At 34.8% G+C, this 16,524-nt stretch overlaps 1 protein-coding gene across 1 annotated transcript in view; it reads left to right on the top strand.

Moving 5' to 3' along the window:
* The window catches only part of LOC121740154 (neural cell adhesion molecule 1-B-like), a 367,043-nt gene that overhangs the window by 58,017 nt on the left and 292,502 nt on the right, over positions 1-16,524 (top strand). The window contains exon 2 of the mRNA XM_042132808.1: positions 47-178. Coding sequence (XP_041988742.1) covers positions 85-178 — 94 coding nt within the window. The 5' untranslated portion in view covers positions 47-84. The remainder of the gene's footprint in view (positions 1-46; positions 179-16,524) is intronic.

The following is a 16,524-nucleotide window of genomic DNA, read 5'->3' as shown; positions in this document are numbered from 1 at the left end:
TAGTTAGAAACATGAATTTTACCCTTATGTTGATGTATTTTGACAGTGCGACAAGATGCGTTGGGGCGGGCTTGGGGCCACGTGATGTGCGCGCGGAGCATGGCGCACCGCGTGGCGCTCTTCCTCCTCCTCTGCCTGGTGCGCTGCGACACCAAGACCGTCCAGCAGGATAAACTTGGTAAGTTCTAGAATAATTCAAGACGTGAGCTGAAGAACCACGTACAGTCAAGAAAGTGAAGAAATTAAAAAGTGGCAACATCGTAGTGTCATCCCTTTCAAATCAATCTACGAAAAAATGGATGACACTACCATGTTGCCACTTTTTAATTTCTTCACTATCTTGACGGACTATAAGTAGCAGTATAAAAATGCAGTTTTTCTGTGTAAATGGAGGCTTTAGGGCCGAACAAAATGATTTGAAATAAAAAAAACTGTGGATTTTATTTGTAGCCAGATAATATACAATCCGAAACGAGTGAAAATAAGCTTTGAAACCAGGGACAACCTTTACATTTACATAATATCCACCATTTAAGCTCACACTTTGCTGTAACAGTGGACCGACGATGTCTTTAAGGAGCGTAAAAAATCAATTTTCATGTCCTATTCTCGCAAAATTGACAAGGCTGAAACACGCAAAGACAGGTGCGTAAACTTTTGTGCCCTCTAAAAGGAATTCGCGAATCTGATTTTAATTCTCTTTCTGCCATAAAAAAGTGTAATAAAGGTAAACGATTTCGCCGACGCCGTGTGAGTTTTAATTAAAAAGGTTGCATATGAAATTGCGAACGATACCCACCTTACTTTTTATTATTTTTTGGCAAGCGACTGTTAATTACCAAGTTGGTATCGTATTGTGCCGGCAAACTATTGACTGCTGAATCGTGTTACAATACATTAAGGGTATTGTTGTAGTTTAACCCTTTTGTCGTTCGAGTAGGGTTTAATATCGAGTGTATTCGATCGATTCGCTTTAGTGGCCATACCTTAAGTACTAATTGCTGTTTATGATGGCATCAGACATGCCGGTGATAGTGCGACCGTAAATTTAGTGAGCACTAACTTTGTGGCCGTATTTTACAGGTTTCAAAGATAATTACGGCAAGTGAATATTAGCATCAAAAGTAATTGGTTTGGTGCCAATAAATAAAGTAATATTATGAATAAAACTACAGGACAAAACGTAGTAATCGTTTTAATGCTTTGTAAGCTTAGTTTATGCCTCACCTTGCTAAAGAGTGTATATAACCTTGTATATACGTGGGAGAGCCATGCTTCGGCACGAATGGGCCGGCTCGACCGAATAAATACCACGTTCTCACAGAAAACCGGCGTGAAACAGCGCTTGCGCTGTGTTTCGCCGAGTGAGTGAGTTTACCGGAGGCCCAATCCCCTAACCCCTACCCTATTCCCTTCCCTACCCTCAACTATTCCCTTCCCTTCCCTTCCCTACCCTCCCCTATTACCCTATTCCCGCTTAAAAGGTCGGCAACGCACTTGCAGCTCTTCTGATGCTGCGAGTGTCCATGGGCGACGGAAGTTGCTTTCCATCAGGTGACCCGTTTGCTCGTTTGCCCCCTTATTTCATAAAAAAAAAAGAGTCCGAAGACGCATCACGAAGACGCGTACTCACACGAAATAAAAATGGTAAAAGAAATCCGCTACGCAGGTTTTTATCTCTAAGAGCGTATAAACGTACGAACGTATATTACGTGCCGTTAAAAGGGTACAGTATTGAAGGTACACAAATAAAGGAAGGAAACTTAATAAACTTCGATTGGATACATGAAAGAGTTCGTGGAATTACCAATTTTTCAAAATAGACAGTTTTACAGCTGACTGGGTTTTCCGTTGGCGAAGTGCATTCTAAAGTTATGCCGTGGAACCGAAGTTATTTTCGATTCTCATTACGCAGAAGCAGAAAATCCATCCTAACTCCTGATGGAGCACGCCTGCTCCTCGGGCTTTGTTTGGAATCGTTTGTAAATAATACTTTTTCATTGTTCAAATATTATGATCGAAATAAAAATATGATGTTTTAAAGAAATTTTCGCATATACTCATAAAAGTTTTCTGTTTTGCTATCAATTTAATATATTGGAGAAGCTATTTCAATTTAATAATATTATATACGGTACGATCAATAATTTTTACGGTTTCATAGTTTTGTATAGAATTTGATTTCTGACAAGACGTGTTTACGGTTTTATGGATTGTTTTTGATTTAAGTTTGTCGAGTTGGGGTGGAAATTATAATATAATAACAAGTATTTTAAAGACGTACGACGACGACGACGTATATACGTGGGAGAGCCATGCTTCGGCACGAATGGGCCGGCTTCACCGGAGAAATACCACGTCCTCACAGAAAACCGGCGTGAAACAGCGCTTGCGCTGTGTTTCGCCGAGTGAGTGAGTTTACCGGAGGCCCAATCCCCTACGCTATTCCCTTCCATACCCTCCCCTATTCCCTTCCCTTCCCTACCCTCTCATATTTCCCTATTCCCTATTAAAAGGCCGGCAACGCACCTGCAGCTCTTCTGATGCTGCGAGTGTCTATGGGCGACGGAAGTTGCTTTCCATCAGGTGACCCGTTTGCTCGTTTGCCCCCTTATATCATAAAAAAAAAGACTGCAAGCTACTTTGTACGTAGTTTTTATCTGACGTGTTCATTTCTTGTTAATAACCTACGAATAATAAAAACTAAATAACATTAAAAAATAATGCACGGTTTTTGCCGCAACTACAGTTATACTTATACTGTAAGGATAGATAAGATGACCCATAATGGCCATAATACTGTAAGGTTCTAGAAATGTGTCAATTTAAATGCGTCCGCGCGAATGAGCGGTTTGGCCGCTACGCAACGAGAACAGAAGCAAACCCTACTTAAATGAATCCTTGCATAATATTGCTTGTGAACTGTATTTTCCTAGATCCTTACAGTATTATGGGTCATCTAGCCATGCATCCGTTTTATAATAAACTTTTTCCCATAAAAGTAAGGCAGCTGGGTCAATTGATGATTAAAACTTTTATGTAAGAGGCGGCTTTGGTCACCGCTTTTAAGAAATTAATGTCGAAGGGCCCCGAGTAAATTGGAATAATTGTGTTAACTTTATTAGTTGTAAAACTTGTACTCGACTCCATTAAAAAACTTTTTATTAAATATCCGAAATAATTGGCGCTTTAATATAATTGAGGTTCTATTCTTTGTCTCTGTTGTAACGATTGTGATTTCATCTTTCCAGCTTTATAAAGAAAACCACGAATGTGTCTCTTTTGTGGATTTGTTTTGGTTAAACAGGAGAATAAACGATTTTTATGGCAAATGATATTAAACTTTAATTTAATATGCTGAAAGTATAATATTATTATTGTTATAAACATTAATCAGGATTCAGGCCCAATGTGCATGTATGGCATTAAAAATATTTTCAATAATATGGTGTGGTCTTAATTTTTACCTGTACAATGTACACCTAAGAATTGTTTTTAGGGTTCCGTACCCAAAGGGTAAAAACGGGACCCTATTATACTAAGACTTCGTTTTCGGTTCGTCTGTCCGTCTATATGTCTGTATTTCTCCAGGCTGTAACTCAAGAACAGTAATAGCTAGAGAGATGACATTTTTACAGGTTATGTAATATGTATATCTGTTGCCGCTATAACAACAATTATTAAAAACAAAATAAAATTAATATTTAAAGTGGGCTCCCATACAACAAACGTGATCTTATATCTTTAAACGAGCAATTCTTGTATATATATATATATATATATATATATATATATATATATATATATATATATATATATATATATATATATATATATATATATATATATATATATATATATATACGGGGGCGATAAATCGATCTAGCTAGGAGTCATTTTTAGAAAATGTAATTTCTTTCGTGTTTTATCGAATACCTAGTACGAATAGCAACAGGTAGGTACTTGAATTTTTCACACAATCCTTAGTTGTATGTATACTTTAATATTTAATAATAATATTAATATTAAATACAAAACTAAGAGGGGCTCCCATACAAAAAACACAAAATATGTTGGCCTAATTTTGCTCTATAATGGTACGGAACCCTTCGTGCGCTCTCACTTAGCCGATTATTTTAATATCAAAATTAAGACAAAAACTAAGTGGTCGACGGGCATATTGCATAATATAATTACCACTTAATTTCAATAATGATTTTTCCCAAAATGAATTGCTTAGTAAAAAATTTTAGCTTCATACGAAAGCACAGAATAGATAATAGTTGACGAAAGATACAAATATTATATTGGTAACCTGGATGGTTAAAGTAGCTAACATAGCAAAATGTATTATATTTTTACTTTGGGTATGAATTTACTTAAACGTAGTTCCTAATCGCACGTTCCGCATTGCGGGGGCTAGACTAAAAAAGTTGTAACGACATTTTTTTATTAGTACCTGCATGGTACCTCCATGGTAGAGGGCGTTGATAGTTTAATTTTTTTTTTTATATTGAATCTTAAATACTGAGACAAATAATACACAGCCAGTCTGTCATCATTTGACTTAATTAATCTGAGACTGTTGTAAGCATAGACATAATAGTAAGAATAATAAAGTCAATATTTTTACAATAGAATATCAATAGAAAAGCGTTAAAATTTGACACTTACTTAATTATTTTTTTATGTGAGGTCGTATTTTGACCATTGGGCGATCTCTATTATTGAGAAATAGAAGACATAGAGTAAGATTTTTTTAGTCGAGGGATTAATAAAAAATTCAAATCTGACATTCATCACACAAATTTATTAAATAATTCTTATGTTAGTTATAAAATAGGATAACGAATAAAAGGAATATCATTCTTAAAGTCGATTTAATGAAGAGATCTTGAAAGTCATTTGAATATTTCACTACGTTCACCGCACATCGAATTTCCATAAAACGAAAAATAGTATGGGAATAAATGAACGAAATTTATTGAACACGTATACGTTAATGGCGGCATAAACGAGTATTGAAAGTAATCAATTTTCGAAACGGTATTCTTTTGTTTCGCTATGAATAAAATATGACACTATGAAAAAAGAATATATTCGGTCGTAAACCGATCAAGATACTGCGGTCGCATTAAAACGTAATAAAAACACACTCGCAATTGTATTTCAAGTTTGTGAATTTTTCTCCAACCTATAAACCTCGCCATCTGCGCCGGTCGTAACGGTGTCAACTCAACGTCTTGTATAATCGTAAACCCGACTTTATATACCGAGATGCCCATTTATTGACGTCCTCGAGACGACTTTAGACAATGGGACGTCATACATTGGAGAACCAAAAAATATAATGGCCGGTTTCTATTATTCTAATCCAGTAACCCAATCCAGCGCTGAATTTCTTTTGGAATTGGTCGGTTTAGATTATTCCAATCGAGGGCTGATTTTGAATACTGGATTAGAACAATGTAAACCGGTCATAATGAAAACGGACATTGGAATGCACTGGAATGCAATTAAAAAGCGCTGGATTGGACTGTTTTGGATTGACTATGACTATGTATTGGATTTATTGGAATAATGTAAACCGGGTAAACCGGGAAACCATTATCCGGGAAATTGTTTTGTATTATTATTATGTAGTTGACAGACTTACGTCAATTCGTTAAGTTAGGTCAAGCTCGGCCAATAAAACGACTAATATTGAGTTGACTCATAGAACGAACCAATAAGGCGGTGCGCGGCGTGAAACTGCGTTTCTCACCCGCGCCGCGCCGATTCGTCAGTTTTGTGGCGGTACTCACAATTCGCCTAACATTCCTGCATCGCGCTATCGAAGTTTCTGAGCGCGTCGGTATATATACGATAGCTGAGATGTATCACGTGGGCTTCGGCCTGACCGAGCATAACACCTCGCTCGGTCGGAAGATCTTCATTTGTGGCGGCCACTCATATCCCACATTGGTGACCCTCGACAGAACACGCCTCCCTTCATCATCATGACTCCCCGCCCCTTCGCACCGCGCCAGCCAGCATCGCCTCATCGGGTACATCGTCCACTAGCCGCAATGTACCGCGGCCTGGGCGACTCCGCATCGGCATCATCGGGCTTTTTCACTACACCGACCGGTCAACAAGCAGAGCACATCTCTCCTGGTCAGCACGTAGCATCGGCCCCGCACGGCAGCTATCCGACTCACTGGATCCCGTGCAGCAGCTTACAGTTCCGACTCACTAGGACTCACTGCAACAGTTCCGACTCACTGGAACTCACTGGCACTGGCGACTCAAGCGACAAGACTTCAAGATTCGACCTCCGGTCTTCAGGGGGGAGTGATGTGGCGGTACCCACAATTCGCCTAACATTCCTGCATCGCGCTATCGAAGTTTCTGAGCGCGTCGGTATATATACGACAGCTGAGATGTATCACGTGGGCTCCAGCATGATGATCGAGCATAACACCTCGCTCGGTCGGAAGATCTTCCTTTGGCCGCCACGCACATATTCCCACAGTTTGTTTGAAGTCGGCCTACTGGTTTGTTCTGTCTATTGTGCCTCAACCAAAGAACAATCAATTTCTCCAAATAAATAATTTTTGGGTTAAATTTTGAACGTACATAGAGGTTATAAAAAAATGCTAGTTAGAGGTACATTTTATCGCGTAGGTAATAAAGTTCAAAATAAAAATTTCAAAATCATCAAATCAAAGATAAAAACAGTATTTTAAACATACTTAATATTTTTCTTGTACAAAAATGTAAATAGGGTGAATAAATACATCCAACAATAGGCTATTTGACAGTAAGATTTTTTTTTGTGATTATTTGCTTTAAATATATAAATGATGGTTCTTTATCAGATTTACATAAGTTTTAATAAAAAAAATAACAATTAATATTTCCGAAAATACAAAAAAATGTTTGGCTTTTTGTTTCTCACGCCACTTTTTCGAAAACGATCCGGATTGGCTATAAATGTCATGATGACGTCACAGTCGCGTAATATTTACACAACAGAATAAAATATTAATATAATATTAATTATATTAGTCATATTCGTTTCGTTTTTCAACGCATTGCTCATGCGTAAAGTTGAAAATTAGTGTCAGTGCCAAAGTCATGTGCCAAAATCTGACAGAAATTGTTGATAATTTCTATTATTGCGCATGCACGAAAGCTGCACAAGCGCAGTTGAAAAATGAAACGAATACGACTATTGGTTTACACGACAATGACGTTACTTACAAAGCGCGACGCTTTAATGCTGAAAAAAGTGTTTCAAAAAAAGGAAAATGCGTATTTTAAACTAAAAAAAATACTTTCGATGAACTTCTTAATCGCAACCAAGTAATTCAAGATAGAAATTAAAACTCTGTCAAATACCCTATTTCCTGATTTCCAATCGTACTTTGCTAGGAACGCCCTTTTGCTTGCGAAACAACTTTAACGAGGCCTTAAATGAAATAGTAGGGTTAAAAGTGAACAAAATAAATAATGAAAAGCAAACCCTTGTTACCTGGGAGGCTTGTTTCACCCTCATGTTAAATTATGACAACCTATTATTTCTAAGCCAATTACGACTTTATTTCTTAAAAAACCTTTTGAATTATACGGGGTAAATTTTTAACAACGAAAAATAACAGTCGCCGTTAAGATCACTTAATTTTTTAAGGTTCGTTTTAAACTTGCCATGTTTATATTTTTATTTATTAACTGCTTGAAAAGGCATTGTGTTAAAAGAAAATCTTAATATTACTAGGACTCGATTTTAATTTCGAGTTGTCACTTTGATAACTATTCCTATACAAAAGTATCGTAGTCTGAAAATAAATTATAGGCAAAAAACTTTTTGAAAAAAGCTTTTATTTAATTACTTTAAAAAGAAGAAAATAAATTTGTCCTTAAAAATTCTAACTAATAAGTTATAACCTCAATATATTACACAATTTGCATGATAATAAAAGCTTGTCGCCTGATTTATAAATACTTAAAATAGTACCAATTTAACTGAGTATATCATATTTTATTAAAGTAAATAAATACTGACAGATTGTTAAGTCTCGCGACGAATGAAAATTCGTTTTCGAGTTACTCTCAAAAAGCCCTTTCATTTAATATCCATATTGTAGGACTGCATAGAAAATAACTATTTCGCCATCTTGGATGGTCGGCCATATTGGATTTAGAGTGATGTCAAATACAATATCGTGCATTGTCATCCAAACTAAACGTGTATGCAAAATTTCAGCTCAATCGGTTAAATATATCTACTTCAAAATTGAGTTCCAAAATTTCACCCGAACATACATACTTACATACATACAGAGCAAGTTAAATAAAAGCTTTTAAAAAGTGAGTCATATTCCTAACTAGTTTCTTTTAATACAAGAGGTTATTGATTGTTCTGTATAAGTTAGGTGCAGATCGAGGCGTAGAGTCGCTTTGATCACCCGTTTGGAATATATCCACGCTGCTTTTTATGGCTTTTTACCCTATTCAAGCCAAAACGACCAAGTATTATTTGACGACCTCTGTGGCTCAGTGGTGAGCGCGTTGGTAGCTCAAGCCGGGGGACGCGGGTTCGAATCCCGCCGACGGAACAAAAAAAGTTTTTCAAAAGTTGGATGGATGTGTATTAAATATGTGTATCATATAATAAAAATCTTAAATATATGTATAGTATAAAAAGTATTAAATATATATCCGTTGTCTGGTACCTGTAACACAAGTCCTTCAGGTACTTACCACGGGGCCAGACCGACGTGGTGTAAAGCGTCCATAGATATTATTATTATTATTATTTGGCTTTTAAATAACTTTTTATCGAATGTAAATTTTCAAAATAGATTCATAGTTTTGTATAAGGTTAATTAGTACCAACTACAATTATAGCACGAAATAAGTTAATGTTTTTTTTATATGCAACTGAAGGTTTGCGGCTCGCCTTATAACTTGTACTGTAGCTGTCTTCATTTAATCAGTATAATATAACGCTATCAATATTCTAATTTATATTTCTTAGAAATATTTTTCTGTGCAAACATTTCTTAATAAGATTTTTAAATTTAATAATTGAAAGCTCTTTAACGTTCCTCGAGACCGTATTGTGTAAGCAGAAATTTTTCCTTCAGAGAAATTATTATGAACTAGCTATTTGCTATGGCTTTCATATTACTAGAGATCGCCCAATGGTCGAAATTCGACCTTAGTTTCAACGACATTAGGACTACTACCTATATTTTGTAAAAAATATTGACTTTATCAATTTTTTTTCAACTCTTGTCTCTGGGACTTAGCTGATCTCAGACTGGCCGTGTAAGCATTGTCTAAAAGTATCTTAGATTCAATAAAAAAAACTATAATCCATTTTCAATTTGTCAACTTGTTGTCAAAAGACTTCAACCATAAATAAAAGAGTATAATTCGTATGTATAGGCTTGTCACTCAAAAATCTGTCATTTCTCATGTGCGTGTGCTGTAGTGTGTGTAATATTTTATTTGTTAAAAAAATGTATGATAAAAGCATAATTTCAAAATAATATTAGTTCGATGCACTCCTTCACCGTATAAACTATAACTGTGCAAAATTTTATGCACCTACGTTTCCCCATTTTTCGTAAAAAGGGTTACAAAGTTTTTCGTTCGCGTATTAATATTATGATTATTATTAAATAATTTAGATAAATTGTAATATGCTTTTTGCTATGCTAGAATAAAAAAGTAATAATTACATACTTAAAAATAATGGTCGATTGTATAATATTATCATCCAATGAGCTGTTATTAGTGAAATTAAAATATGGTTTTGAGTGCAGGATCAAAAAAACGCCGAGAGCCTAGTAAGTTGATTTTTGAGAGCTGATCAACCATTGGCAGGGAGCCAAATATTCGCATAGTGGCTTGACGCGGCTCACATTAATAAGACCCGATACTAGTGTCCGGCCGAAATTTCGGCTTTAGTTTCGGCTTCGGCCAATAGTTAATGTTAGGTAAGATTAGCTTTGGTTCCACATTACAGCCGAAACTGAAGGCTCGTTGAAGGTTAAATTCGATAAATTACATGCGCTCGCTCACGGTTTATATTGTCCTATAAAATAAATATTAAAGAATTAACTGTTACCCAAATTACTGTTACCTACACCAAATATAAACATTCGCTACAACTGAATTCTAACTATTTAATAATTTTTTTTAACTCTTAGTCAATCTGCAATAGAATCTCTTTAGAGATTTGAACTTACGGCTTCGACTTACGCAGTAAATTAAATTTTCGGCTTTGGCTCCGCCTTCGGCTTCAAATCATCCATCGGTCAGACACTACTCATGACATTAAATTATTAAGCGGACATTGCCAATACCTCTGCCAATACGATGATGTTATGAAAATATATTATTATACTTACTGCTATTTATAGCATCATTTCGAGATTCAATATCTCGAGCGCCCCGGGACATATTATAGGCAAAATAATATATTTTTCCTTCGTATCATACAATTTGACCAAAGTACATTGTACATTCTTATTAAAAGATATTACGTAAGACAAGTTATGTACGTTGTAACAATTATTCTTAGTTACATGTAATGTGAATCTTTTGTACAATGTAGATTGGAATAGATAAGGTATCAGTTTGAAGAAACCTGTTCGTAGCACATAATACTATTATACGTATTACACGAATCAGATTATTCCCATTGATTATGTATCCCATAATAGAAACCATAAAATTATTATTTTTACGTAAGTTCTAAAACTGGATTAAAATACAAAATAACTTTTTTTTTTGCTGTCGCAAAAGGTTCCATAATATGCAAATAATGTTGTAAGTACAAATTTATTTTTCTATCCTTTAAGCTTTTAAATAGGAAAAATAAACAAAGATTTGTTACCTGAAATAAAACATATTTATTTATTTATTTAATAGGTATGTAATGGGCTTTATCATAAAACTAGACTCACAACAGCTTCGTCAGGCGTTTGCGCAGAAAACGTTACTGGAAGAACCATAATATATTATTTTTCCTAAAAAAAATCGTTAAGGTGCTCCCCATACGGAGATGCCGTAATTTACCGTTTTTAGAGCCTTATAACTTATAATTTGAAAACTACAAAATTATAAAAAAAATACAGCAATAATCTTCAGTATATGAACATTCCTTTCTCCGTTATTAATTTCCTATTTTTGTTTATTATACTCATGATAATATCAGCTCCCAAAGCTATACCAATTTATTAAAATTCAAGCATACTTTCAGTATCTCCCTAGTATTTACAGATTACTTTTATTTGAAACACACGCCAATAGATAGTCAATTTAATGAACTACATATTCCCCATTAGAATTTTTTCACTTATAATACCACAAGAGCTTCAAAATTATCGGGTATTTCCCGATTCCCGATCGATTTCCCGTCGTCAAGTTTTTCAGGAAAAATCACTCGCGCTTCGCGCTCGTGATTTTTTAACCTGAAAAACTTGACTCCTTCATTTGTTTGCAGGGAACCTTGAGGGAAATGCCAGATAATTTTGAAGCTCGTGTGGTATTCGGGGGATTATTTTTCCGTCCCAAATGTCGGCCAATAGAATTAGAATTTGTTTTTTATATATAGCAACTACCAGAGAAAATTTTCAAAAAATTATCAGTATAATACCATGTAGGTTGTACCACGTGACGTCGAATGGTGCAATTCTATTGGTCGATATTTGGGTCGGAAAAATAATCATATCAATTTTGAACTAAGATAAGTAAAAAAAGAGGATTTTGTTGCGATCTCGGCAACGCGGCAAATGATAAAGGTCGCTTGCTCGGGGGATGGCCTTAAAGTTACCAGATTGAAAAAGGATGAATAATTTTTAACAGAGAGATAGAGGGTCGATCTAAACACTCTTCTATTTATAATATTTGTAAGTAGTTTACCTACATAATATATTTTTAAACTCCGTGATACGTCAAATTTTTAAGTATGCGCTTATGTTAGCTTACTAACTAGGACCTATGTTACAAACATTTTGCTCCTGATAGCACATAATAATATCTATGGATGTAAAACATACTCGTAGTAAGGTATAAATGGCTGTCCAATTTGAACGCAAGAGAGAGATGCTTCGGCTGAAATAAAAAAAATAAAATGAAAAAGAACAAAAATTTGAATCAAAAATATTCCGTGAAACAAGCTTAAGTGTCTTTAATATTTGCGAAACACTGAAACATTTTGCTTGTTGATTGTATGATGCAATAAAAAATAATATTCAAAACAAAATATGCATGAACTGTTCAGATGGGACGTATGCCGCGATTTCCTCCTGGGATACAACCGAGTATAAGTGCCGCTTCACTGTTACTAGTTCATTGGAAACATCACTTTACTTTTATGTTATGACTTTATTTCATTCAATGTTTTAATAAAAGTCGTATGAGTTTCGATTGTGTTTGTTTTATTCGAATATTTCCGTCCGTTATTTCTGGACGGAATCAAAACTAACTTATGTAGAGCTAAATATTCTATTGAATGACCTAACTTTTTATAAAAACTGGTTACTACATAGGTACTAGTAATAATAACGCCTCCGCGGTCTAATAAATTTACTTAAGTTAGTAAGTACTTAATGCTTTATTACTTAATGTGATTTAATTTAACTTTAACATTTAAATTTAACAATAAAATTAAATCACAAAAATTACAATAATAGGCATCACAATCCATAACCAATTGTGAATTCATCGCTAAACAATAATTGGCCAAGTGCGAGTCGGACTCGCGCACGAAGGGTTCTGTACCGTTATTGAGGAAAAATATGCCAAAAATTGTGTTTTTGTATGGGAGCCCCCTTAATTATTTATTTAATTTAAATGTTATTTTTTTTTAATTTATTTATTTAAAGTCGCTTTAAACATCGAAGGTCATTAGCGACTACTTAAATGTTATTGTTAGTTATTAAAATATGAATACAATTGAGTATTTTGTGAATATTTCAGGTGCCTATCTATTGTCATCATTTATATCGAGCAAAAAATGGCAAAAAAAATCACGTTTGTTGTGTGGGAACCCCCCTTAAATATTTAATTTATTTTGTTTTTAGTATTTGTTGTTATAGCGACAACAGAAATACATAATCTGTGAAAATTTCATTACTCTAGCTATTACCGTTCTTGAGTTACAGCCTGGAAACAGACAGACGGAGAGACAGACATCGAAGTCTTAGTAATAGGGTCCCGTTTTCAACCTTTGGGTACGGAACCCCAAAAATGAGTTTCGAGTGAGTTGAGTAGCCCGCTTTCTAAATTAAGGATCTTACTTTTCCATTAATTTTTTATTCACAATTCCAATCCGACCATAAAAGTTCATTGCATACTAAAACGATTTTAAAAATATTCATGGAAGTACAGAATAACGAATAATGTTTTAGTAGCGTGATAACAAAACGTTTGTATTTATCATTGTACGGGGGGCGTTTTCACACGGCTCGTATTCGGTATACCTTTTGTTTAGACATTTAGACAATCTATTAAACATCAACATCACGTTTTATACTGTACGAGATGTGTAATGTGTATACAACATAATTGTATAATTGAAGTAAAAACTTTTTAGTGGCATTGTGCACTTTTTGGGATGAGTTAAAAATGTTAAACTCGCGGAGACGTGATCCTGATCAAAAATACGTAAGACGGAGGACGAGTACACCGCGCGGAGTAGGAGAAGAAATTTCATTGTCGAATGAGTGAGGTCACCGGAAGGAAGTGGAGTAATAATTAAACTTGTTAATTAATCCTCTGTTCTTATCTATAAAATGGGCGGCGGCATTTTCTTTGAACTAGATGGCGTTTTTTGAATAAACAGCGACGTGTTGTTAGTACTCCTGGGCGTCAATAGATGATGTTTTTTTAATTTTTTGAGTATATATGTAATACGTATACAAGTTTTTTGAACATAAGAAATAACTTCGTTCCATTCGGGTGTCCCTTGACACCTCTCAAGTTTTTCTTTTCAATGCCGTAACAAAACACACTATTTCCACGTTCCACTACGTGGAATGTATATTTTTTAGCTCGTACTTAAATAATTTCGTTCCCTAATGGTATTCGAGTAGTAGTCCTTATAATGAGGTACTTTAAATGTCCTTGAAGCGCGTGTCTCGTACAATTGCCTAGGGGAACGTCATCGTATCCAATCCTGTTAAGGAGATAAGTATCACGTAATAGATTTTGAATTTGTCAATCGAAGGAGCGAGCGTTGATAAGCACTAGCAAGGTGAATTTTATAAATCAATTTGTATCTAATTAGGTTAAGGCTTCCTTGAGGCTTAAGGTGATATTTGTTTTTATAAAAGCAATGATATATTCCCTTTAAGAGGAGTCCACACCGCCCTTTTTTCCATACAAACGTTGTCCCCTGTTTCCTCCCTAGATAATGCTAGTAGAGTTATAATTTTTTTCTGAATAAATACAGCCACTAATACAATGTCCCTATGTTTTCTTTTTTTTTCATAATTTAATTATTAAATAAGATATGAACGTTTAAAAACCCAAAAAAATGGCCAGATTTTCCGCTGTGTTCAAACATCTAGAAAACAGATTTGGCTAGATTATACAAAAAAAAAACATAGGAACACAGCTCAAGCCTTTCTTTAATCTTTAATTAAAAAAGTACTTAAATCGGTTAAGTTTTGGAGAAGGAATCAGGGGACAACGAATCGTTGATTTTCTGGATTTTCTGCAGTTGTCTCTATCGCGTTCTGCGGTATAGGCTTGAGGTAAGGGAGACAGCTATAGATATTACACGTACTTTTTTTTCATTTCTGTAGCCTCTGGTGTATGCTCTTAACTTTTAAAGTTGTAAAAAAATATTATGAGTTTAAATACGGCGATGTATCGTACCTATAAAGTTAGTGCTGAGTTTAAATACTAAATAGTGAATACTATCAACGTTGATCAGTAAAATAGCTGTGCACTTTCATCTTCAATTTTTGTCATCAACTTTCATATTGGCGCATTCAATAATTGAATGCGTCAAGGAACGCAACGCCAATATTGTCATTTTTGAAGGTTTGGATACGGTCAGAGGGCATGCGTCGCGGGCATGCTTCACGTTCGCTGTTGACTGCGCTATAACGCATGCCCTTGACGAACAGAAAAAGGCACAGTGTGGACAAAGCTATCAGTTGTCATTGTTTGCCACTAGCGGCTCTGTCTTGATTCTATGCACAAAAAAGTAAAAAAATTGACATACACTAACAAGGACTCGTGCACCTTCTTTGAAATACTATAAATTCGGTAATATCAAACATAATAAAAGCTAATAACAGAAAATATAATAAACACTCGAGACAAGAAATGTGCAGATGTGCAGATCGAAAAAATAAAACAAAATCATAAATGTTCATAACGCGACAATATCGCACAAAGTGCACAAAACTCAATATGTAAAATTTGCGGACTCGCCTGATTATTTCAACTAGCTTACCGGTTTTGCGTTTTCCATTGTTAAACTGGAACGCTTCAGAACTTTCCCCAACAAGGTGTGGTACAGACCAAGTTTCCGTTCATTTTCTATTTTCTTTTAAACAAAATGCATCGGAAAGGATTTTAAGTTGGAATAAAATTGTAAATGCCCGATTCTGTTAGTGATGTTGGCAAAAATGTATTACTTGCTTGTATCGTAATTAACTTTTACTGAACATTCTCCGAACTGCCGGCGATCGGCCATTTGTCGCTACTTATTTAGTCAATTTAATTCATTTGTATTTTATTATGTGGTTTGTTTTATTTCAAAGTTTATATAACTATTTGATTATTAAAATATGGAAATAAAATAAAATTATGCGTTGATCGCAGGAATGAATAGCAATAATTTGACGATAACCGTAACTGCTCAATTTTAGTCAGTATAGTCTACGAATAATAAAAACTAAGGAAAAGTAACTCCGTCAAAAAAATGCTCCACAATACTTGTCAAAAAAAATGTACCTTAGGTACACATTTCAATACATTTGCAATATTTAGGTGGCCTTGAGCGGTATAAAGGCTGACCTTACATGACAGTTCGAAAGGAACCAAATTTAAAACGGTAAATTATGGGAGTTACGTTTGCTTAGTTTTTATTATTCTTCGTAGGTTATAGTTATGTTAAATTTGACATAAGGCTCACGGTGTTGTCATAACAAATTATTTTTTCCTGTTGTACGGATAATTGATTTTTTAAACTCTCAACCCCATTACATTTTGACGACCTCTGTGGCTCAATGGTTGAGCGTGTGGCAGCTCAAGCCGAGGGACGCGGAAAAAGTTTTCAATCTTGCCGGGTCTGGATGTGTATTATATAATAAAAATCTAAAATATAACCTATAGTATAAAAGTATTAAATATATTTCCGTTGCACGGAGCCAGACTGACGTTTTGTGAAGCGTCCATTGATATTATTATATTATTGTTAATTTTAACTTTAACAAAGTCACTTGGACATTTGTCAAGTTCTGTGGTTATTGTTATAGTTATTGCGAAAATTAACCCTGTAACTATAAC

This window comes from Aricia agestis, chromosome 1, assembly GCF_905147365.1.
Source record: "Aricia agestis chromosome 1, ilAriAges1.1, whole genome shotgun sequence".
In the NCBI taxonomy this organism is placed as follows: Eukaryota; Metazoa; Arthropoda; class Insecta; order Lepidoptera; family Lycaenidae; genus Aricia; species Aricia agestis.
This window is presented reverse-complemented; position numbering and strand designations above follow the sequence as displayed.